This window comes from Myzus persicae, unplaced genomic scaffold (genome assembly GCF_001856785.1).
Source record: "Myzus persicae strain clone G006 unplaced genomic scaffold, MPER_G0061.0, whole genome shotgun sequence".
Taxonomy (NCBI): domain Eukaryota; kingdom Metazoa; phylum Arthropoda; class Insecta; order Hemiptera; family Aphididae; genus Myzus; species Myzus persicae.
Genome location: NW_019104022.1, coordinates 535,452 through 560,830, shown reverse-complemented (window position 1 = coordinate 560,830; position 25,379 = coordinate 535,452). Strand labels below are relative to the sequence as shown.

Here is a 25,379-nt window from a genome sequence, read left to right as displayed (position 1 = left end):
CACCGTACCAACCATAGAAAAGAGTTTAACCAAGTATCTCATATTATAGTTGACGTCACTGCGCTGCGTTCTTATCATCAATAGATTATAAAACATCACAGAATGATAATAAAAGCAATACAGTATATTTTTATGGTTACAGATAATACATTATGTATTGACTATAGTCTGTTCTGAATGACATCGGTACAGCGGCCGTACAGGCGATTACCTACTGCGCGGTGCGCATGAGTTGGGCTTTGTTCTCTGTAGTCACTAGTCTGCACCAATCTTATTTTAAACAGACTTTGGATCTATTTATATTGCATTAAATGTATTATCCACAGAATCGAGAGCAAATCTTAACAGAGGTATTATCAATGTATTTATCAGAGTAATAGTATTTACAAAGACTAAATTATACTGTCTTGTCTTCATAGTGTATGGTATTGTCATAGACACAAAAAACAACTACCTAGATGGCAGACCGCATATACCTTCCCACAGGTACGTTGAAGTCGTGCGGCCATAAGTCAACAGGACAATGTTGAATGTATACAAATTAATTACACGTCTACACAACAATACTCTATGTCTCTATGAGACTGCGGCTGATAAACTAACAACTGTTCACACCATAGAGTTTAAAGATTTTATCTATGGTAGTACGAAGCCACGACGGACTAAAATAAATTATGCATAAGAATAATCTTTTATGTCTATGATGAAATACGGAACGCAGTAAAGATACTATAGAATATAGATAGTATCTACCAGCAGAGAGTTCAATATCAAATGCCAATGTGGTTTTCATTAATTATAGACGTACAGTCAACAATAATTGTCTACCTACTTGCGCCATTCAAAGCTGGTAGTTATTACCCAATACTATATATACTATATTATTTACTAGAGGGGCCTTAATATAAATCATTGAGTATTATTATATCATAGAACAATAAATATACAGTTAAGTAATAACTAAAAATATATGCTCAATGATACAATATTAATATAACTTGACAGATTTTGACAAAATTAGTCAAAAACACTATAAAATGTACATGTAGTTTAAAATGTATAAAATGTTCAATTTGTACAACTAAGGAATGACAATTTGAAACAATGTTTATCATAAATTACAAAAAAACTCTAAATACATGTAAAAACACAATTTTTTTTTTAAAATTTGGACGAAACTTAGAGTCACATACCGCATTTTTGAAATTCAACTGAAAATATAACACAAAAGTTATTATTCTTATATAATTTGTAACCACAATTTCAAATTTGTGCAACCCCCTCCTATAATTGATTTAAAATTTTAAAGATTATAGAGTTAAATAAATGAAAATAAAATTAAAGGGATTCAATCTGACCCGCGTATTTTAAGGAGCAAAAAAAAATATATGTACAAGTACAATAGTATATAATATAATATTACAATAAGTAGTTCATTAAAGAGCTATTTTTCAGAGGCCACTCTTAAATATCTCGTAAAAAAAATGTACCACAAAGTCAACTAGAGTTAAGTTAGTGAAAAAAAAATTGGATGAGGAGCATGGGAAGCTACAGTCCAACACATTTAAAATAATAAAAATAATTAACAAAAACTAAACAATATTTTTTTGCAACTGTTAGTAAATATAGCTTAAAAAGTTCCAACATATTTTAGAATAATATAATTTATATCATGTCTAGTTGTTGGTAGTATAATTAATTTATGGTAGAAAGTTCAAGGCTCTATATTTCATACTTTAGAATAACAACAAACAGAAAATCGTTTTTTTGTCAAAATCTTGATTTACAGAAAAATGCCTGTTCTTGTTTTAGATCCCAAACTAATTTTATGAATATAGGTAATACACTAATATATTTATTTTAAAATTATGTTTTTATTGTCTGTATATACACAATATAAGTAGGCAAAATAATTCTTTGATTTTTCACTTAAGTATTTTTTTCTAGTGAAAAAATAAATCTAGTTAGTACTTTTGTGAGGTCGAAATTCAAATTTTCTAGGAATCCTTATAAGATTCGGGGAAAACAAAAAATAAGCTCGCAAGTGAGTAATGCTCTGCTGTATATATAAAGTGTCTAGAGAAGTCACTGTAATGGATTTCTGAAATTTGAATTCTATTTTGTAAGTTCAAATTTTTTAGGACATTGGATATTATTAAAGTTACCTACCCATAAATCAATAATTTCTCAACGAACGATTTTCTTATTTTGTTGTAATTTAATATTTAAAATCAAATAACCGTATACTGTATACAGATACTAGCAGTTTTGGGCGGTGGCTAACGCTCCCGATTTTTAAGACTAGTAACTATTCTGATGGTAAACTCTTCCAGGTCAATATAATGATTACCCGAAGGAAATGTGTAAACTCTCCCGAGTTGTTTTAAATGTTGTCTTACGAATAATGCCCCATGCCCCCATGCTCCCCTAGCTAAGTAGTACTGAAGTAATGTAGACCCGGGAGAGTTTACATGTTCCCGTCAGTTAGTATTGGAGTAGATCCGGGAGAGTTAAGAGTTTACATGTTATTAAAATCGGGAGAATTTACAATCGCCTGTAATTTTCACCTAGTACTTTTGAATACCGATAAAAGTTCCAATCTCTGGACTTGCAGCTGTTCCGTGCTCCGGTGGCCGGTGATTATGATCTAAGGTTCTATACTTAAATTTCTGATCTGTAGAATCCATAGACCATAGACCTATAAAGATCAATATAAATAGGTTAATAGTTCTATGGTAGAATCATGCTGAAAGACGCGGCATGAAAGACGGAGCTGGCAACACCGCCACTAAATCAAAACAAACCGCCAACCGGCAACGTTGCGGCCGATAGATAATACAGATTACAGAGTTGCGGCGCGCCAGCGACTTTGATATAAATTCAATTTCAATTTCAAATTTTCAAATATTGAGTAAATAATCCGAAATACTAATTTAAAAATAAAGTCCACAGAAAATCTATTTTGGAAAGGAAGATGACCGTTAATCTAGTCCAGGAGTTCGAATACTCGAGCAAGTTTATATCTTGCGTATCAGTCGACAATTCGTTCGTCTTCTCGACGGACGTTGGCCTGTTGATCGTTGTACGTATATCGCTGTATTAGGTATAACCTTATTCCGTCGGCTCCCTCGGAATTCTCAAGAAGTTCCGGCAGTGTCTCTTGATACCACAAGAAAAAAAAAGCCATAGCCTCCCTACATAAATTCATCATGCTATGCTTATGATACCCATACATTATTTTATTTTTATAGGACATCCAGTCAGACCTGTTCAGGCCATCTGTGGACTACAAGGTATTCAGGACATCAATCCCATTCTCGAAGGAGAAACCTTTTGAAGATAAAAATTTCAAAGAAATACGTTTCCAAAGACCAGTGGTGTGCCAAGAACACAATTTAACAGTGTATCCCAACAGTCGGAAGTAAGTAGGTATATGGATTTGTTTCCAATCATTTTAATGTATTATCAAGGTTATAATCAAGTGATCCAGCAAACAAAAATGGTTGGGCTTAATTTATAGATATTATACGCATGGGGAGTTTGATAAATTGTATAACTTATTGTAAGCTGTGGGTACAAAAAGGAGTAATAAAAAGGTATTAATAAAATATGAAAAATGATTTATGGTTTTAGGCTTGATAAACTTTCCGGTATCGTTAGATTAGGCTACTGAAAAAGTTTACACTAACTATATTCCTGTTCATTTTTGAGGATGACCTTTGAGAAAGCCTTTTATACCGAAAAAATTAATAGGAATATAGTCACAACAGCCTTTAAACCTGAGAATTTAGTGTAAGAAACAATTTTTTTTTTCCGTTCAAAAATAGTAAACATACATTCTTCTTTATTTTTACACTAATTTTTGGGTATGTATTTAAGCATTTTAGTATATTCATACTTTTTTAGTTGTTTAAATAGCACATTTCATGGAAATGTGGTTTTAATTTTAAATAGTATTATTTGAAAAATTAATGAAGTGCGTGTGTTTGAAAAATATAAATCTATAAATAATGAATTATTATTTTTGTTTTTTAATTCAAATTAAATCAAGGGAATATTAAATAAATATTTGTTAAAAAGTCATTATTAATGTTAAGGTAATTAAAATCCTTATCCTAAATCTATTAAAATTATTTGTAGTTTAAAATAAATTAGGCGACAAATGTATTTAATACTATATCTTTTGATATAGTTAAAATAACTAAGTTAATTATGAAAAAACTTTGATTGTTAGATGCTGTTATTAATTATAATATTTTATTTCAGTTGGCATGTCATTTATATGGGAAACAACAGCAATATAGTGTTTTTAGAAAGAAATAATAATAAATGGATAGAAAAATTAAGTGACATACCACAAAAATGGTTTTTGATAGTATCTCAGAAACCTTGTTTCATAATAGACAAAAAGAATCTTAATCTTTTTAAAACTGAAAACCGAATTCTTCATTATTGCCGTGAAAAAGAAAAGTCGTTACAAATTAAAAGTAAGATTTCATTACAACTGCAAATTTAGTAATAACACTTCATTTCATTAGGTAATATTTTATATACTATAACTATGAATTGTATTAAATTAATGATATAAATTATAAAATACATTATACATAACATATTACAAAATATTATACATTATTATAGATCTAGTGGTATTTGAGTTGTTTACATTATACACATTATGATTAATTAATCATAACATAACCGAACCAGCATTTATTAAATCTATTTATTTTTTACTCTTATGATTTATTTAAATTTCAGATTTTGTTTTTACTCATACCTTGAAACATGAAAATGAAACAGAAGTTTATGGAACCATATGTTGTCATTTAAATAATATGTTGACATTTTGGTCAACTTCATCAGAAAAATCATTTTTTTTGAAAGAATTTGAATTTCATACTGTTTCTATAAAACATATTAAATGGTTTCAGATATCAAGTGAATTATGTATGTATAGTATTATGTTAATAAAATACATTTTAGATTTTATTTAATTTTATATAAAAAATTAATTTGTTTTATATTATTCTATAATTACAATTTTTTTTTTTAGCTTGGTTAGTGGTTTCTTTGACAAATGGTCAAGTTTATGTTCATGAAATATTGAATTATCCTAATGTGCACTGTACATTTATTTTGTGGCCGGATGAAGATTTTGCTTGTGTGAAAAACATTCGAGTTGAAAGTATTTCAAATGATAAATGTCTCATATTTTTTACAAAAATGTCATTTGTATTGGTAATGTTGTATTCATTATCCGAAAAACAAATTTTATCGACAAAAAAAGAAATGATTCCTAAGACTGCAATTATAGCTGGTAACCTAACTTTTTGTTATAATTTAAATAATAAGTTGTGGGAGGATTGTTTTATTGACAATATGCTGAGTAGGCATTCATTTGTCAAGGCGAGTTTACAACTCAAAATTGATCGAGTGTAAAAAAATATCTCGTGCACATGAAAGAGTTGCAATCTTAAGTTAATTGGTATTCTCATTAGAAATATTCAGGTTTCAAGATATTTATAGTTTTTATAATATTATTATTCCATTGAAGCAGACAAGTACCTTACAAGCATAAAAAAATGTAATTCAGTCGAGTACTTGAACTCTACTCAAAAGTTTTTTAAAATAAAATACTCTCTTAATTATACTAACTACAGTTTTGTTTATGTTTAGGTTTAACAATTGTATTAGAAAAAAATTTGGTAATACTAGTGACAGATGTTGGCAAATTTATTTGTTTGTATTTTTCTGCTATAAAATCAGAAGTAACTTATACTTTAAAAATGGTGAATGATAATTTTAGTGAACAAGTTCAAAACTATACTTGTACATCAGTAGTATTTTCAAAAAATGAGTGTATTTGTGTCCTCACATTTCAGTAAGTTTAAACGTTTTTATGATAGAAATGGTTAATTGTGTAATGATAAGTTATGTAATATTTTAGGTGCAACATTGCCAAATATAGTAAAAATGATGGTCATGTTAAAAACAAATTGCTATTTTGTACAATTCCTGAAAACTTAGTGGAACTTGAGAGAAAAATTTTATCAGTAAATAATTGTAATTATGATAATGTTATTGATTGTATTGAGACTCTAAGGTACAAAGCCAAAAATATAATTATTACAATTATAACCTATTAATATTATTTATCTTATGTTTATTGTGTGTTTTCAGAATTAATAGAATGGATGACAATTCAAATAACGTGTGTCAGTTAGATAGGAAATCATTAGACAAATTATCCATCCAACATCTTAAACTTACTTATTGGAATGTAGCCTTTAAAATTAAGAAAAATGAACACGATGAAAATATTTTACAAGAGTTACAAATGTTACTTCATACTCGTCATTTGATTAGTTATTTTTCTAATAAGAAAAAAAAAATTAAAAAGGAGGATCAATATTATTGTCGAACAATGCTATCATATTATGTGAATAAACTATCAGTAGAATATGTCCAAGTTAAAGTGGATGCTACTAATTTAATTGGTTCTTTTAGTGGTGCTAAACATACCTACTTTTGTAACACATGTGAAACAATTTTGTTATCATTTACAGATTTCAGAATGTTTGTTTGTGAACAACAACACAAAGAACTTAGATGTCCTGTTACTTTAGGACCACTCGGTATGCCAAGTTTGGTGTGTTCTATGTGTTTCACAATGGCTAATGTTAATGCAGGTAAGCATTTCATCTGTAATTTTTATTTTTTGAAAAATACATTATATTTGTATAATGTAATAAAATCTGTAAAAAATTCAATTGTTCCAAATTATAGTTAAAAAATCAAATGTTGTATCTTAAGCACAGCCGCACGGGGTGTCCTGTCTCATTATAGAGAAATGGCGTTTGGGTTAATGTTGAGTAACCGGTATCTAGTGACAAGGTTGAGTACCAGGTGTACACTGTTCAGTGACATAGTGTTGGGCCCCGGCTCTATGAAGTATGAATAGAGTAGGTAGTTGAGGAGTCAATAATTCTGCAGTTTAGTCCTTACTTGTTAGTGTTATATTCAACACCAATACGGTGTAAGGCTGAATGAGATTTTTTTTTTTATTTAAATAAACAAATATACAGTTTTACATTAATTGTACATTTGAATTATCTATCTTCTGTAAGCTAGGCTTGTGGCGAAGATAGAGAGTTATAAATTGATACATATTATGCTTAAAAGCTAAAAAGAAAAACTAAAACACTATTATTGCTTAATTATACAATACAAAAAGAGATAAATAAAATATAATACAATAAGGTTAACCTAAGTTACATTTAAAGATACATGTAGCCAATCATTAATTAATTTTTTAGCGTTGTCATATTTGTANATATCTGTAATTAATATTAACATTCTTCTTTATAGAGAAAGGCATAGAATTGTAATATATAGGACCCAGATAATCAACAAATTTTTGACCAACTGATTTTTTACAAAGAGATGTTTTAGCATCAAAAGATCGAAAAGCTCTTTTGTTACTAATTTCATTTTTCTCTACCCATTGATCTAAGTGTTTGATCACCCACATAATAGCCATTTTTTTGAAAACAAAGTCAACTGGTAATACATTGAACTCTTTAAAATTAAGACCAGTTGAACCAACATAGTTTGTTTTTTGTAAACATACACGCACTATCTGTCGTTGATGAAGCAGTAAAGGTTTTAGAGTGTTATCCGAGAGCCCTCCCCAGATTAACAGTCCATACTGAAATATTGTTTGATATAGAGCTAAGTATACAGTTCGCATGATATGAACAGATATAATTTTACATAGCTTATAAAAATTGTAATTTAAACTTCGTAGACGCATGACTATGTTATTCACATGAAGATTCCATCTAAGGTGATTGTCAAACGTTAAACCTAGATATCGGGTACTAGATACTCTAACTAATTTTTGACAGACTGTGCCATAACACAATGTTCCATTATGACAGAAATGTAACGTAAGTTCATCAAAATTATCTTTAACATCGTTTATCGAAAAGTTCATAAACATAGTTTTTTTAAAATTGATAGATAGACTCCTAAGTTTTAAAAATTCCACAAAAATGTTGGATTCTCAAGTTGCTTTGGTACTAACATCGCACCAAGAGTCTCCACAATAGAGTAAGCAGGTGTCATCTGCATATGTAACTATTCTTCCGTCAATGTCCAAATTACACATATGATTTATGTACAAAATAAATAAGAGTGGACCTAATACACTTCCTTGAGGAACACCGCAGTTTATAAATAGATCATCACCTGTAATACCATTAATACGAACAGTTTGCTTTCTGTTTTCCAAGTAGCTTGTGAACCAAATTAAGCTTGTTACAGTGATACCAAAATTAGGTAAAATATTTATTAATTTTTTATGACTAACAGTATCAAAGGCTTTGGACAAATCAAGAAAAATCGCGATTACTTTCTTACTGTTGTTTAACGCGTTTTTTATAAAGTGTGTTGCACTATATAAAGCATTCTCCGTTCCCAAACATGGTCTAAAACCAAACTGCTGTTTCGAAAGGAGTTCATGTTTTTTAAAAATGTTATGAGCCTGTTTTTAACGATTTTTTCTAGAATTTTCGAAAAATTGCTAAGCATGAGATACAAATTAATAGTTACTATTCTTATATTTTAAATAATTTTCTATATTTTATTTTACATCATTTTATGCAATATTATATATATATATTGTGACGCAAAAACAATGTTAATACGTGAATATTCTTAAATTTCAAATATAAAACTTTTTACTCTTTACAATTTTCAAAATTATAATTGTCATAATTTTACAAAAATTATATATCTACTAATTATTTTATTTTTTCCGCATATTATGTTATATAACTTTTTGTTTTGGTTGAGAAGTAAACCGGGCGAAAAGGGAAGGGTATGTTTTTGGTCGAAAACGATCTAGCGCAAAATTTCACGCGGTAAATAATTGCGGCTAATTTTAATGTTGTGAGAGGTTGGTCGGACGAGAACTCCCTAGAAGATGCATGGGTACACGAGGTCCAGTACACCAATGAATTTCTTTTATGGGGTTTTGTGAAAAATCTTGTTTATCCATCGTGTTCATTGCCTGATCTCCGTCAAAGAATTGAAGACATTAGAACATTTTAAGAATGATAGTATCCAAAAACTTCAACTCTATGTTACAAATAATTGTGGTCACTTCGAACATTTATAAAAAAAAAAATATCAGTGTGATTTAAAAAGTATTTAAATGTATTTTTCCTATGTAACATATTAACCTATATTCTTAGAATTCTAAATCATAATATAATATTATGATGTATGATAATATATATTAGTCATAATATAGGTAATGTAATTTTTTTTTAAAGTGTTTTAAAAAGTATGATCAACAGTTCTAGCCATTTTAAAAATGTATAAAACTTAATTGCATAAAAAAAATTTTTAGTACCTAGTTTTTGAATTTTTGAAAAAAAAATCAAATTTTATGCCACATTCAATCAGGATTTTCATATTTATTTCTGTAATACTGTATAACAAACCACATTTAAATATTTTGTGGACATACTGTATAATATCGTGGTACAACGATAACGAAAGTTTAATTTGTTTTGACTTTACTGCCACCAGTGCTACTTGTATTTCTGAGTTCCTCTCATTGCTTCTTCCAGAAGAATAGTATCGATTTTCTGTTCCATTAAATTTTTGAAATATTCATAAATTTATATCCGTGAGTAAGTTATTAAAGCTGTTTGTTCCTGTTGACACTGATCATTACCCTGTAATATGTATTACAATACCTAAATTGTCGCCATTGTTTACCTCTATTTGTGATCATCATTTTAATTATTTCTTGGAAGCTGATTTCTGTTGTATTTGCTTGTTTATTTTATTTTATGACTGGTCTTCTACTTTTAGATTCCGAGTGGAGCTATAAATATATTTATTTTACAATGATGCGTGTGTGTTATTTTTGAAATGTTTTTGTGTTGGAGTACACGATAAGTAGTTGAAATGATGCTTCGATTTTCACCTTCAATACCTTTTCTGGTGGGAAAGTAAATCTTATTGGTGCATTTGGGAGTTAAAAATTTAAAAGTCCCAGTAGTTTTCAAAAGCACCCAGGGGAAAAAAATGTATTATAAACCTGGAATTTTTATTTTGGTTTATGGTGTTATTCTAAAAAAAAATCTGTAGATACATGAAATGTTCATTGAAAGTTTTTATTTGCATTTTCTATTTACGATAACATTTAAAAAATATTTTGACTCATTTTGAGCTATTTATAAGCATCAGACATTTTTGATTTGTATTTAGTGTCAGTAAAAAAATTTCGTTGTCAAAAAACTTGAAAATTTAATACAAGATTTCTCATAAAACTGTATTTGTGCAGAAAAACACAGTAATCTACTATGTTTTTTGTCAGTTATGATGTATTGCTATTAATAATTTAATTTTTTATTTTATTGCAGAAAATCAAAGTTGTGTTTGGTGTTTTGGAAAATATGTACCAAACAAACTACTATTCTAAGTTCAAGAAATCAATGTCCATATACAAAATATGTTGATTGATTGCATACTCGTTGTACATTTACATTTTATAATATTTTTAAATATTATTTTTAAAAACAATAAATACTGTAGATAGTATTAAGTTTTGTTATTTACCTTTATACAGTGTGATCCAACAAGTATGCTCACTCCCTTTTTTTCTTTAATAATGAAGTTTTTCAAAATCTGATTTTTTGAATCTTTAAATATACTCAAAGACCATATTTTCATATTCTTAAGATTTTTTGTACCACTTAAGAAATTTTCCTCGTAACTTTCTTAATTTTTTCTTATATAATAATCATCTGACAATAACAAATACAACAAAAAAAGAATTAGCAAAATCGGTTCAGCCGTTCACGCGTGATGCTGTGACCAAGGTAAATGGTATTCATTTTTATATATAGACATATATTATTATAATGTTGCTCCCCTTTTAAATGAGCAACAAAAATATGTCTACGATACGCTAATGAAAATAGTGAAGGATGGAACTGGTGAATATTTTTTTTTCTTAAATGCTCCCGGTGGGACTGGGAAAACGTTTTTAATATCATTGGTAGCTATATATATTTTTTTAGCTAACTATTCTTTCTAGCTGACCTAACAGACGTCCTGTTTGGTTACAAAGACGTGGCTGGTTTATATTTCTCAACATAATGATTATACCGATTACAGCTCAAAATTACAATGATTATGTATAGTTGAGCGAAAGAGTTATATCGGCTGCAAAAAACATTGATGTCAACGAAATTAATTTTCAGATTCAAAATAAGATAGCTGGCAAATTAGTGACGTATAAATCGATTGATTCCGTTACTTATCAAGATGATGTTGTCAACTATCCTACGGAGTTTAATGGGAAATTAAACATTGAATTCACTCCTGATGAAGTGAACATGAATTACGCCCCTATCACATCTGTTAACGTAGAATGGTCTTTTAGTCAATTCAAGAATATTTTCGGACTAAACCGTCGCAATTTTTCATTTGCAAACCTTCAACAACATGTTGTTTCTCATTGCTTTGTTCTGGAATAATACCCATAGTTTTATAAACCTGCATTATTTGTCTTACTTATATTTTTTTTTGTAATTTTCAATGCTTATGCTTTTCTTCGATATTTACATATCATTAATTTTTTTTATATATTTATGTACATATTTTATTATTTTTTTATTGCAATAAAGTCTGTTCCCTATTAATGAGTATCTGAGTTTGTTGTGTTTAGATTCCTGTATGAGTGACTGTTACGAATTTTTAGTTTTTGGATACACACTGTAGTCATGTTTTTCTAACCAGCAATCCAGGGCAATTTGCAAAATAAACGCCTTATAATACCGATTACAAATTTAATAAAGTTTAAAAATTTTAAATTTGCGCTCTATCACAATCAGACGCCCGGGGCAACAACATCACGCTGTTGCCTCCCTCCTCTATAGGGGCATAAATACGGCCTTGTAACAATCTTCTTGATCACTGGTGTTAAGAGGATATACACCCACTTGACGTGTTGTCTCCGCCTTACAAATGTAGGTACTACATAGCAAGAACAAAACTGTTTTGCGTGGAATAGAAGTATAGAGCCACTCGCTTTGTAGTGATAGATAAGACTCCAAATTAAAGTACAATATAGTTGAGAATATTATCTGTTAAATATCGGTTTTTATTTTTTTGATAGTTCATTTATGGTTAGGATAATTAACTAATATGATAATTTACATTAACTCAGCTGGTGCTCAACATTTGAAGAGTTTTATTGGAACGGCTGTATGACATAAGAGCCAAAGGTACAAAAATTACATATCATTTGCGCCAAAAAATGTAGAGCATAAGGCCAATCTAATATTTTATACCTGTTATACCCAACTTATGACATATGCGCCAAAGGAAGGTATACATAATTTTCATAAATTGTTTGATTTTTTAAAAAATTGTCAATAATATATTACATACAAATAAATATAATTTTAAAAATTGGTTGATTTCTACAAATACGCAGATTAAGATTAAACATTTGAAGTTTTTGTACGATATAGTTCTTAATTTAATATCTGTTACACCTATACCTAACCTTCCTAGGATTTTGGAGTTTTCGTACGATCCGACCTATTTTTGCTTATCTCATTTTGGCGTTTATGTCTTCCACCGGTTTGAACGTTTAGAATAACGATTTTTTACAAAACACGGGGAGTAAAAATGAACGAAACCAAATCCATCCACGGTACCTTTGCACTTCGTCATGGAGTATGCCCAACACTTTACCTCAATAATCAACCACTTCCCCCTGCGCAGTGCATACGTTACCTTGGTATTCTTATTGACCGCCATCTCACCTGGAAACCTCACATAATCAGCAAAATCCGTACACTTAATGACCGCTTTCGACTCCTTCGTTTACTTCTAACATCAAAGCACATGAAACTCTCCAATAAGCTCCTGCTTTACAAACTCCTACTCAGACCCATCTGGACTAATGGGATTCAACTATGGAGCGCTGCCAAAATTTTTAACATCAAACGCATTCAAAGATTTCAATCCAAAACTCTACGTACAATTCTAAAAGCACCATTCTATGTCTTTAATCCTCCACTCTGATCTCAAAATACCATTTGTCTCTGAATTAGCCAAAACTCACTATAAACGTTTCAATAGCCACCTAGACCTAGCTACACCATAAGAATCATTTAATCTCCAATCTACCATCTGCTTCTATCCCAGGTAGTCCAGTTAAAAGACTTAAAAGACAGTGTTGTCGTGACCTGCTAGCCTAATTTAGCCCTACTCATGTCGTAGGTGCCTCCCATCGGAGGTACCTACATTCGGTCTAATATGTCGTTATTTATTTTAATTTAATTTTTTTATTTATCTAATTCATCAATTGTTCTTATTGTTCTATTTTATATTGTAACAGGTTGAATAAAAAAATCCTTTAATAACAAAAAAAAAAAATGACGATTTAAACCTATGCTCTACAGGAGTGAAACATAATGCATAGTAAGCCAGTTGGCTGTTTACATTTGGAAATTCTAGGTCCTTCTCCCAACTATTAATTTGTATAAGGTGATTGTGTTAGGCCGCACTTATAATGAATTCGGGCAATGTTAATTTTCTGGGCACTAGTGAAATTGATCAAACTTTCCTTTAACATTTCCGGAAAACATTTGACGTCATTAACTCATATTAATCTAGCAGCCGGCCTAAATAGCTACTATAAAATCTACAATAGGGTAAATAATTATTCCAACCTCCCCTCCCAAATAAAGCCCCTAACCACTACAAAAAAAACTACCCAGTCAGTAACTACTAACTACTAACTAATCGACCCATAGACTTATACTTACTAGTTACTACTTAGTACTTAATGTCTTAATAGTTAATACTAAGTATAACTGATTGAGGCCTATGAACACGCTCAACACGGGCACGCGGCCGATGAATCAACAAAGGTCCATGCATCATGGCGTAAGTGACAAATAAGTTTGTTCTTCCAAGCCATGTGGCGGGCGACGTTATCAGTGTCCGACCGACGATAGTTTGTAAACAGTTATACACAACACTACTGCAGCTCGGGCTCCTCTCGTGACGTTCGGCGCCGAGAGGGAATCCAATATTCCAATGTGAACTACACTAACAACTACACCTAATCTACCCATCCCGTTTGTTATTTATTTACTAATATTGTATTATGTTGGCCGGGACTACACGAACGATAATAACGTTAGGTCCTCAGAGTGTGTACACGGCACGACAACGGCTCCAATCCGTCGTACCTACTGACCGTTCGTCGTCTTCAGTCTCCATTTAACGTCCGTCAACAAGAAGTGAAAACAGAACCGGTTGCTGCTTGTCTTCATTGAGCAACTTGGTGATCGCGACTGCTTGGCCACCCGCGATCCCTCGACAGAATCAAATTGAATCACCACCACAATCCAATTCATTGTTCTCCTACTTGTACTGCATGATGATCTGATTCCGTTGGACATAACATCTAGACGGTAAGTGTTTACCTACATCATAAATTTTTTACTTCATTATGCCCACTACTTAGTGTGTAACCTTCATTATGATTTGTCCATGGGGACAACGGATATACTGTGGTTTGGAATATTTTTGAAATACCATTAGCCCAATGACAGTTTTATCAATCACAAGTCCACTAGAGTTACTTAGATCAATTCAAATTACATCTAAGCTTATAAAAATGTTTTTAGATATATTCAGTATTCATTTAAGAAAAACTGACCACTATAATTTAAAAGTACCTAGCCCAGCCTAATTTTTTTATGATTTTATTAGGTATACAAAAATGTGATTTAGTGGTTTTTATTAACCAGTCAACAAACAATAGGTACTTTTGTTTAATAAAATTATAATTATTTTTTGTTATAATGTAGACATAATATGTCTAATATCAGATTTGGTTTAATTTTACTTTCAAATATTATGTTTTGTTATTTTAATAATAACCTAATAACTACCTATTCAGAATTATTTCTCGAATAAATGAAAATATACCAATTAAACTTGGTTCTTAAATTTGTATATTATTATTAATTTCAATTATTTTGACTTATTTAAATAAAATGTATTTGTTATAAAATAATAAGTGCATAAATAATTTAAATCTATGTTATCTACACTTAAGTAGTAACCTATTTATTGTTTTCTAATAAAAACCAAGTAGAACCTATTATTATCTCACTATATTTTGTCAAATAATGTATATGTTTTTACTTCATTTATTTTATCTATCCAAATGGTAGATAATACATTAATGCCCTAGGAATTTAGTACACATGATTATTATTGTTAAAACCAAAGGTTTATTAAAGGTTTATTATTTAATATTTTCTAACTTAACATTTACAAACAAAAATATATATTTGTCTACAAGTTCTATTTTTAAGTACCTAAGTATAATTAAACTTTATAGATGATAAACAATGGTAGCAGTGGAGTAGTATTGCTCCTCAGCTGTCAGAAAAAACAAGGAAAAGAAAAGTTTTACTTAAATACTTTATTTTATTTTACAATTAGAAATTTAAGAATTAGTCAATTTTCATACTAAAATTCTATAAAAACTAAAAATCTTTTTTAAATAAGTTTGAATCATAATTTTAATTTAAATCGTAGTTAATTGAGACATCAACATAAAAATTGCTTAGATATCTATGATTGATTTTATAATCATATTTGTTCTAGTATCATTTGTGGTTCGAAATCATCACCATGTCGAGTTATAATGAGTATCAACATTGGCCCCAAGAATCCACATCTAATTCAGATGAAGATGAATTGTCATCTCCTGAAGTTGAACAAGAAGATAGTGATGATGATGATACTGAGTCATCTACATCTAGTACCAGTACTTCAGCTACAAGTAGTAGTGGCAGCAGTCAGTCAGGTTCAGATTCTGAAAGCACTAGTACTGCTGATGAAGACGAAACTATATCTCTGAAAACTGAAACAGTGTTAGCCAATAAAACTGAGCTTAGTTTACCAGCTGGAATGTGTGAAGATGAAGAAGTTTTCAAACAATTGTTTTCTGTTAATTCTTGGGTATGCCTAAGTGATCAACAAAAGCAACACTTAAAGGTAAATGGTGTACACAAGCTTTTGTCTTACCTTTTATCAAATTCAAAATAATCATATTCTTAACTTCAAAAGATTAATACAATTTGGTTCTATAGAATTTTTTACCTACATTTCCTGAAAATGATCTAATGGAAAAAGAAATTACCTTAAGAATGCTCTTTGGTGGACAGAGTTTTCGGTTTGGTGTTAATCCAATTGATGATTTTCATGATAAATTAAAAGATGGACATTTTCGACCTGATATTGTCAAAATGAAATCACTTTTACGACGATCACTCAAGAGAGAGTATAGGTAAGAATTATTTCAACAATTTTATTTTTTCTTATGTTTTGATTTTAATGATGGTTTCATATCAATATTTCAGAAAAAATCAACGTATATATAACTTCAATATGTTAAAAAAATTACTTTCCGGGCGTAAAAAGGTTATTGATGGTTTAAATGATTCTTCTACAAAACCCATGACAAATAACGAAGATAGTAAAAGTTTTACTTTGCATCAACAAGTTAAAAGAAGATATTTCCGAGAGCTTTCTGATATTAAAAATTTATTAGGAGATGTCTCAGAAGAAAGTTCAGATAGCAACTATCAAGGTTAAAAGCTTTTATACTTTTTGATTATTAGTTTTTAATTATTAAACATTTTTTAAACATTTAGAAGGGCCACCTGCTCGTTTGGGTAAAAAGCAACGACGTAATTTAAGTATTATACAAAGTTCTCTTTCACCTGAACTAGAAACTATTACTTCTACCTTAGCAACTTTTCCTGATAGAATAGATTTGTCTAAAGTTGCTTTGCCGACAAGTAATCCATTCGAGCCTTCTGATGAAATGTATAAAGAAATGTTGAAATCTCATAAGAGAAAAAAAAAGAAAATGGAAGAGGTATGTTATTCTAGTATAATGTATGTAGTAGAAAATTTTTTAACATATTTATTTTATTTAAGGAACATAAACGTATGCGATTTGACCAAATTAAAGAACAAATAAAACCAGTAGTGTCATCAGGCACTGAGAAAAAGAGATCAGCAAATAGCGATCGATCTCGGTTGAAGCGTTCAAAACCTGTCAAACAGCAAACCCAGTCTATCCAACCACCTCTTCAGTCAAATATAAAACCTCCTTTGCAGTTAGATGTACAAAAACCTGTACAGTTTGATGTAAAAACTCCTGTTCAGCTAGATGCACAACTTCCTGTCCAGTTAGATGTAAAACCCCCAGTGCAGTTAGATGTACAGTCTCAAGTACAGTTAGATTTACAGCCTCAAGTGCAGTTAGATGTACAACCTCATGACCATTTAGATGTACAACCTCAAGGGCAGTTAGATGTACAACCCCGTGTGCAATTAGATATACAACCCACTATGAAGCTAGACGAATTGCATGATATTTCAACGAAACAAGAAGACAGAGCTCTATCAGAATCATGTAGTATTTCATACATCAAAAAAGAAATCCTACAAAATGTAGTTTCACCTCCACTCCTTTCACCATCTCTACATTCACCATCATCACCGTCGATTTCTATAACTAATATAGCCGAAGAAGAATCAATTAAGACTAATTTGAATGCTATCAAATTAGATCCTTGTACTCCTATTCTAACAGATTTTTTAAAAATCGAAGAAGAATTAATATTAAATGACCCTATCAAAATGGAACCTATCAGCTTAACAGCGGATGAAATACGTAAAGCAGAAGAAGGTCAAGCTGCTGCAGCTATGTTATTAGAGCAAATGAGTGATGTTGAAGAAAAGTATAATCCACCATTAATACCATCACCACCACTTCCATCACCACCACCATCACCACCTCCATCACCACCTCCTTCACCACCTCCATCACCAAAACTCTCTCCACAAACATTATCTGAAAACATTTCAGATTCTAAGTTCAGTCAACCTAACTACATTCAGAGAGAGTTTCATCCAGAAGATATGTTAACTAGTACAGTGCAAACCATAAATACAGAGTAAGTATTGTTTATATTTTGCTATTAATTTTGATAACTAATTATTAAAATGTCATCACGAGTTAACATTATGATATATTTTATGAATTATTTAGATCTCCACCTAGGACAATACATTCTTGTTTACACTCTCTAACTCCAAGTGACTATGGTTCTAAACAGCTATCATTGTCACCAGTAACTACTCCTAGTAAAGTCATAACTGATTCTAATTATGTTGGATCATTATCAGAGTTAGAGGGTTTTCATGTTTTAGATATTAAAACTATGTGTAATGAGGATTTGGATCTGAAGACGTATGTTAAAATATTTTTTGTATTTTATTTAAACTGTACCTATAGACAACTTTTACTTATTTGTATGTATACATTTTTAGATCTCAACTAAAGAAGATAGTTTCTAGTTTCTTTGCACTTATAAGGGATATAATCTGTGCTAACTGGGATTACCGTATGGATATGACTGCGCTAAATGAACGTGTTCTTGACTGGGTGAATTCAACATTTAATAACAGAAACAACCCAGATTGGTACCACAGTTTAACTTTAAAGACTTGGCCTAAATCACTTCAATCAGCTATAGGTTTTTTAGCTGGACATTTCCCTGGTAAATTTGTAATTATTTCCTTATACAAATGTTATAATTAATTATTTAATATACCATTTTCTTTAGAGTGGCAGCCTGAAGATTTTGTTCCTTATATTGAATATAAGCCCAGTTTAGATATTTATCAATGGATTGGTGCTGGCAGAGATTCAGACACTCGGCTTGGAGATTTATGCAAGTGCTGGTTACATAATTTGAATAACATAAGTTCAAAATTGAAAAGTATCAAAGATGATGCGATTGGTGTTAATAATGTACCAATACCATCTACCACAGATACTATTTCAACAATTGAAATGTCTGAAACTGATACAACAATTCCTTTACCTTTACCATTATTAGACACTTGGATAGTAACTCTTTCCAATGCTGAAGAACGTGCAATTTTCCAGGCTCAAGTAAATTAAAATATGCAATTAATATAAAACAACAATGTACAATTTTCTTTTTATTACAAACAAGGAAAAGGAACGATTTTTAAAACCACATCGTTCTTTTATTTACCAAATGCATGGTTACGAGTCGGTTGTGGGTCCTGTTCGCGGTATTTATAATTCATCTAATATTCATAAAGCAGCTCGTGGTCATTCCCTATTGATTGAAAATAGACCTCATTTCATATCAATATTGGTATTAGGTAAACTATTATCATGATTATTTATGCTCTTGTAAAAAAAAAATATGATTCATTACTTAAAATGATAAATTTTAGTACGTGATGCGACAGCTAGATTGCCAAATGGAATGGGAACTCGAAGTGATATTTGTACCTTACTTAGAGATTCACAATACTTGATGGAAGCAAATCTTACTGACTTACATAATGCTGTCAGTGGAGCTTTGGATAGATTGCATTATGAGCATGATCCTTGTGTTAAATATGATCCAAAACGCAAAATATGGATTTACTTACATAGAGGCCGAAAATTAGAAGAATTTGGTATGTAAACTATATACCATGGCTTAAATATACAAGGTTATTGCACATAATCTGTATTGTTATAAAACAAAATAAAATAGCAGCTTATTAGTACAGTACTTATTATTTTCATAGAACATAGTTACAAAGTTGAAAATAAAAGTAATAAATAAAACAATTTTTCTAATGAGAATTCATCAAGATTTTATTATATTAGATTCTATTAGAAGATATTGAATATATGGTTACAAAATCAAAATTATTTTTTTAAATTTTTTCTTCTAAAAAGGTTTATATTATGTTTCAGAACGTTTGCATTTAGAACAACAAGGTGCAGTGAAGATGAAATGTTGGCGAAGAAATAAAACACAAAAAAAGACACTAGAACCTAAACGTACACCAAATAAAAAATCCACATCCAACGTTCTTTTAGAATCTTTATCAATGTTAGATTTACCTACAAGTTCAACTTCAGATTCTATGCCCAGTTCGAGCACATCACCTGTATTGTCTGACATGCGGGTCACTCAAGAAATGACTAGCATAGAACATTCAAAACAATCAATAAAAACACCCCGAGTTACCAAAAATCGAAAAGCACCTATACAGACTATGCAAATGACTGATAATGCAGTTGAGCTAAACATAGAATGTCCACCACTAGTTGATCAGAATCGTACTGTCTCTTCCCAAATATTTTCCATGCCTGTTTCAAACCATATTTCAACAGTTACAGCTAGTAATAGCTCAATTATTACTTCTAGCAATATTCCTAATCAATCATTTTCCGGTAACATTACTAGCCAATCAATCATTAGTAGTAATAATCAGTCAATTGCTAATAGCTTCACCTGTCAATCAATTGCCAGTAATATATATAGTCAATCAATTGCTGGTAACATTTTAAGTCAGTCAAAGGCTGGTAGCAGCCTAAAAGTAGTTAGCAGTCAAGCTGTATCCAATAGTGGACAAATGATTAATATTTCCCAAACTATGAACAGCAACAATCAAGCATTTATCAATAACAATACAATGGTTGTAAACAATATTTCCTCAAATGTATGTAATGTTTATTTTTATTTGTCATTATTTTAAAGTTGAAATATATTTTTAGAAACAAGTGATATCATCTGGAGATCTGATAACAATTGGCCCTAGGAAGAAAACTAAACAAGTTCAAATTGCTCAACCAGTTTCTATTGGACAATCTTCTGGTATATTATATTTGTCATTTAAATGTATGTGATATATTTTATATAATTTTTTTTCATCTTAGGACTTACAAATTTTCAACATGATCATCATCTTAATATTACCAAACCACCTCAAATAAAAGAGCATCAACGCCAGATATTAGTTTTAAAACAAAAGCGATCTGATCATTCAATTTCTGGCACTGAACAAAATACAACTGTTATTAACCAAACTGATGCTGTTAAACCACAAACTGTTCAACATTTTATTCAACTACAGCACCAACAAAAGTTGCAGAAACAACAACAAATGCAACTGAAACTCTTGCAGCATAAACAAATTCAGCAGCAAACTTTGCAACAAAACAAACAGCAAGTCATTATCAGAAAGACTGATGGGGATGATAAGACAGAATCAGGAGATGCTGAGCAGCCTCAAGTTATATTCTTAAAACAGGGTCCAAGAAATGTCCAACAACAAGAGACACAGCAAATAACACAGCAGCAACTACAACAATTATTGATGCTGAGGCCACAACAACAGACAGGGCAACAGGCTCAGGTTGTCATGGTCAAACAACAAGGAAATGATCAAAAACCTATTGCACTTAAGGTTTGTTGTACTTTTTATTTATCTTTATATTTTAAATTATATCTTAGGAAACATGAAATAGATATTTATTGGTGGAATTATGATTTAGTTATTGATACTGTATTCATACACTGAGAGTTCACAATGATGGAAGATTTTTTTTAGTTAGCTCCATCAATTGGTTGAAAATTCACATATTATTTCTAAGAGGCCTTATCTTAATTTCCTCATTGCTATAAAATAAAAACACAATAAAAATATTAAGAAAACATAATTGTTTTGTCATCAAAAATATCTTGACTTTTTCCTGCGTAGCAAATTTTTTGTAAATAGAAATTTATTAATGATTTAAAATTATTATTACAATACAATTTATGTTAATGTAATCAAGATGTGAATCACCACTAGAAGTTCCAGTTATACCCTTTGTTTTTCATTCTTCAAGTATAATTTCAATTTGTCTATGAATAATGTAGGGCATTCATTTTTAAATCAATTAATTAGAGTTAAGGTACATTTTCTTATCCATGTTGATTTTATAAAATTACAAATAAAACTGATTTGTCAGTTAAAGTTTTTTATCAGAATTTGACTAAGTAAATAAAATGTATATTTAAATGTGTGATACCTATTCAATTTGTAATAATTGTTTTGATTTGTTTTAATTTAGCCAATACTGACCTCACTCCGTGGTACCAAAATTCAACAAAATCCAGCAAAAACTGCTAATTTGTTAGTACAAGCAAAACAAGCCACTCAAAATGTACAACGAAAAATTACTAAGCCTCTCGTTGGAAAGTTTATGTCCAATCAAAGAGCACAGTTACCTGTTGATTCAGTTCTTGCAAATAGAAAATTATCTGGTGTTCCAGGTTAGATTATCAAAAATGTACACTAAATTATCATTATAATAGTAATCTATTTATTTCTTAGGTACTCCAATACGAATTTCTGGTGTACAAACTTCTAAAAGTGGTCAACCACACTATACAGTGGTAACTGTTGCTCAACCAAAACTTATGCCATCAAATCAACCAAATATTGGACAGGTAATTAAATAGAAATTACTTTAAACTATATTACTCATACACTTAAATATATATATATATATTATAGAAAACACCTACTCGAATATCAACTATAAATGATCGTTTAAAATCTGGTGATACCAGTCAACCACAAACTGTACGTGTGGTTCAGTCGCAAATTGGAGGAAAACCTTTATTAGTCACTAATAAAGTAAGCCTATTTTTTTTAAAGTACTTAGTTTTGTGATGAAAACTATTTTTCAGTAATGTCCTTCAATGTTGAACATGTTTCTTTTTTAAAAATTTAAGTTATATAGGGGAATGTTTTAGTTTTTTTACCACTAAGTCATTAAGTTGATTATGTTCAGGTAATATCAATATGTTACATGAGATATTGTGATTGGAATGTTATAAGAAAACATTGAAACCTAAAATTCATATAAATATTATTAAATTCAATTAATTTTCATAGGCACAAATTTCATCGGCTCTTACGGGTATATCAACTTCATCAGCAGTTGTTAGTTCTACTGCCAACACTTACACTGTGGTGCAGCAAGGTTCTCAACAAATACTTGTACCTGCAAGTTCTTTGAAATCTTTTCAAGGGCTAAAAGTTATACCATTATCACAACACAATCTTAAAGGTTTATATTTTTGCATTATGCCTGTTTCACATGGTCATGTATCATACGCGTCCATGTGAAACAGACCTAAATAATCCATATCTACACACATTTACTCCAATAAAAAATGTGTTACAGGACGATCACAAATGTTTGCTCGAATATTAAATTCTGACAATGTGAGACCTGTGTTCATTCATCAACAGTCTAATCAAGACACTTCCAGCCAAGGACCAACTGAATCAAATACTTAACCTTTGTGGGATAACAGTTCCTTATTAATTATTTTTTTATTTATATACATTTGTTATACAATATATTATAATGACATGATTTATTATAAACCATAATAAGGTTTAAATATGACTTAAATGTTTACTTTGTGTATGTAGTCTGATTGTTACCTACTTTTTTGTTTTATATTTGTTTGCTTCAAATCCTTTAAAGGATTTCAATAAACTTTATTTAAAGGGTTTGTTGTAAAATTACATAAAAATAGTTTGTTGATTGAATTTTTTTCTCCCAAAAATCGAGAAGGTGGCATAAGTTTTAAAATTCTATCGGTTGCAGGTTCTTGAAATAGATTTTTAATGATAATCCGTACAAAATAGTAACAAACAGATATAAGGTAGATGCTTCATTGCTTGTTGTTAAATAAACGAACATCACCCTACCCATGCACTTTGAATTTTTTTAAATGTTTCAACTCAATGGCATAACTGGGTCAAAAACTAGGGAGCCGCAAGGCCGTAACTGGTGGGGGGGGGGGGTCCAGGGGTCCGGACCCCCCCCCTGAAATTTTTAAAAGTAGAAACATTTTAGCGGTGAATATTGTTTAACTATACTAAAACTATACCTAGAAAAAATGTCAGACCCCCCGCCGAAATTTTTTTCCAGTTACGGCCTTGTAGGGAGGTAACGTTAAATAAATTAATGACCAAAATCCAAACCATAACTTAATTTTTTGTTTTACACAAATCTTAAAACTTATTTTATGACCGAGAAACAAATCATAGGTTCCCATTATATTGTCGAATAATAATATGATAGTGGTCTTGCGACTTCATGTGTCGTCGAAAGGAAGAGGATGAGGCGTACTTACCAAAATGAATGCGAATTCAGTTGAATGTCGTATAACTGTATGATTTATTTTAATTTAAACACTTATTAATATTAACTGATGGAATATGACGCCGTATTAAAATATTTGATTCAGAGGATTGTTCTAAGTGTTTTAGAAAATAATCGGTTTGACTTGAATATTTTCGAAGTCCAACTAATTCAACGTTCAAAATCATTCTAAGTCCAAAATAATGAAATCAAAACACTGACTGGTGTGAAGGTGCTCTGGCTCATCTGGTCAGATCACATCTGAATATAGCCAGGGTTTCGGGGGCTGGGGTTCTCTTACATAGACCTACCCTATCTACTCCTAGCCCACTCGGTATGACTGTATGAGTGCACATCCTGGTGCGATGGTTTTTTAGATTATCCTATGCGTAACGTCATCAAGTATAATTATAACTGCATTATTAAATGTTATATTCTATATTTTATTTTGTATAATAATAAACCCAATGATTTGTTATTGTTTATGCGCCATCGTAACTGCTGTAGCATTATCACATAATTTCAAGGACTGTTTTTTTGAATATTCATCCCGTAGTTTAAGTATACTATAATCATCGCTCTATCTTATTACTTAGACCTGATCTCCTTAGATACTTATCTATTATTGTACCTGGCCTAAGTACCCTATCGGTTACACGGTAGCTTATATAATTAGAAATTATAATATAATTAGGTTAAAGCGGGACTCCAGATTATAGCAATATTAAGTAGGTTCCTGTATAAGAGTTCATTTAAAAAAAGAAGGTGTTACCTATGTATTATGTATATGGATATTTTTGTTGAAATAATAATGTGATGATAATCACAAAAATAATCACTAATATTTAGTGTTTATGTAATTTATGATTTTTTGAATTTATACGATAATTGTATCAAAATAATTCTTGAAAATATTCATAGTTGCACATGTAGTAGGTTGTAGGTATTGCACGTGGTGATTTTACGGACTGCAGCCTAATGTGGTGCTTATAGGCTAACTCTTTGGAGTTTGGACTGTCCGCAGATCTGCACTATGCGTCTATGCGTTTATGTGGACTGTTCGTGGTAATGTAAGATACGATACTTTGGGCTATACACAGCTAGTGGTACAGTACTGCACCATATGTGGTATCGTGATTCATGAAACTGTATACAGAGCACGTTTACACAAATAACTCAACAGATAATATACCTATACCTATATTTTTAAGAA

At 30.4% G+C, this 25,379-nt stretch overlaps 3 protein-coding genes across 6 annotated transcripts; all 3 read left to right on the top strand.

The window, feature by feature from the left end:
• The first annotated feature begins 114 nt into the window (after positions 1 to 114).
• On the top strand, positions 115 to 10,620 carry LOC111037691. Of its 3 annotated transcripts, XR_002604903.1 has the most exons (12): positions 115 to 350; positions 420 to 850; positions 2,946 to 3,082; positions 3,252 to 3,421; positions 4,267 to 4,487; positions 4,762 to 4,950; positions 5,057 to 5,320; positions 5,680 to 5,884; positions 5,951 to 6,106; positions 6,184 to 6,692; positions 7,811 to 7,952; positions 10,443 to 10,620. XR_002604903.1 is itself a non-coding variant. In XM_022320394.1 (11 exons), exons 2-11 carry the CDS (start codon positions 775 to 777, stop codon positions 10,499 to 10,501), a joined length of 1,986 nt encoding a protein of 661 aa, XP_022176086.1. In that variant the 5' UTR covers positions 115 to 350; positions 420 to 774; the 3' UTR covers positions 10,502 to 10,620. The 3 variants fall into 3 exon arrangements, 2 of the variants coding, with proteins under 2 accessions (XP_022176086.1, XP_022176087.1); XM_022320394.1 differs by lacking the exon at positions 7,811 to 7,952; XM_022320395.1 differs by lacking the exon at positions 7,811 to 7,952 and having other exon boundaries at positions 420 to 486; positions 10,443 to 10,550.
• LOC111037694 lies at positions 10,532 to 11,676 on the top strand. Its single transcript, XM_022320400.1, has 4 exons — positions 10,532 to 10,555; positions 10,649 to 10,661; positions 10,762 to 10,901; positions 11,286 to 11,676. The coding sequence occupies exons 1-4, from the start codon at positions 10,532 to 10,534 to the stop codon at positions 11,559 to 11,561; spliced, it is 453 nt and encodes a 150-aa protein (XP_022176092.1). The 3' UTR covers positions 11,562 to 11,676.
• A 2,386-nt stretch (positions 11,677 to 14,062) lies between these two features.
• On the top strand, positions 14,063 to 23,443 carry LOC111037708. Of its 2 annotated transcripts, XM_022320426.1 has the most exons (19): positions 14,063 to 14,519; positions 15,727 to 16,119; positions 16,215 to 16,411; positions 16,485 to 16,714; positions 16,779 to 17,005; positions 17,068 to 18,092; positions 18,188 to 18,388; positions 18,469 to 18,698; positions 18,765 to 19,096; positions 19,161 to 19,335; positions 19,411 to 19,638; positions 19,925 to 20,676; positions 20,732 to 20,831; positions 20,894 to 21,423; positions 22,073 to 22,274; positions 22,336 to 22,451; positions 22,519 to 22,641; positions 22,903 to 23,077; positions 23,195 to 23,310. In XM_022320426.1, the coding sequence occupies exons 2-19, from the start codon at positions 15,754 to 15,756 to the stop codon at positions 23,308 to 23,310; spliced, it is 5,325 nt and encodes a 1,774-aa protein (XP_022176118.1). In that variant the 5' UTR covers positions 14,063 to 14,519; positions 15,727 to 15,753. The 2 variants fall into 2 exon arrangements, with proteins under 2 accessions (XP_022176118.1, XP_022176119.1); XM_022320427.1 differs by lacking the exon at positions 14,063 to 14,519 and having other exon boundaries at positions 15,754 to 16,119; positions 23,195 to 23,443.
• The last annotated feature ends 1,936 nt before the right edge of the window (positions 23,444 to 25,379 follow it).

Excerpts from the sequence above, each read along its gene's own strand:
- LOC111037691 (XM_022320394.1), top strand. The coding sequence starts at position 775 with ATGCCAATGTGGTTTTCATTAATTATAGACGTACAGTCAACAATAATT. Across the intron at positions 851-2,945 it reads ACTTGCGCCATTCAAAGCTG|TCCACAGAAAATCTATTTTG; the intron begins GTAGTTATTACC and ends TTAAAAATAAAG. Across the intron at positions 3,083-3,251 it reads ACGTTGGCCTGTTGATCGTT|GACATCCAGTCAGACCTGTT; the intron begins GTACGTATATCG and ends TTATTTTTATAG.
- LOC111037694 (XM_022320400.1), top strand. The coding sequence starts at position 10,532 with ATGTTGATTGATTGCATACTCGTT. Across the intron at positions 10,902-11,285 it reads CGCGTGATGCTGTGACCAAG|ATTCAAAATAAGATAGCTGG; the intron begins GTAAATGGTATT and ends ATTAATTTTCAG.
- LOC111037708 (XM_022320427.1), top strand. The coding sequence starts at position 15,754 with ATGTCGAGTTATAATGAGTATCAACATTGGCCCCAAGAATCCACATCT. Across the intron at positions 22,275-22,335 it reads AAAATTATCTGGTGTTCCAG|GTACTCCAATACGAATTTCT; the intron begins GTTAGATTATCA and ends TTTATTTCTTAG. Across the intron at positions 22,642-22,902 it reads CTTTATTAGTCACTAATAAA|GCACAAATTTCATCGGCTCT; the intron begins GTAAGCCTATTT and ends TAATTTTCATAG.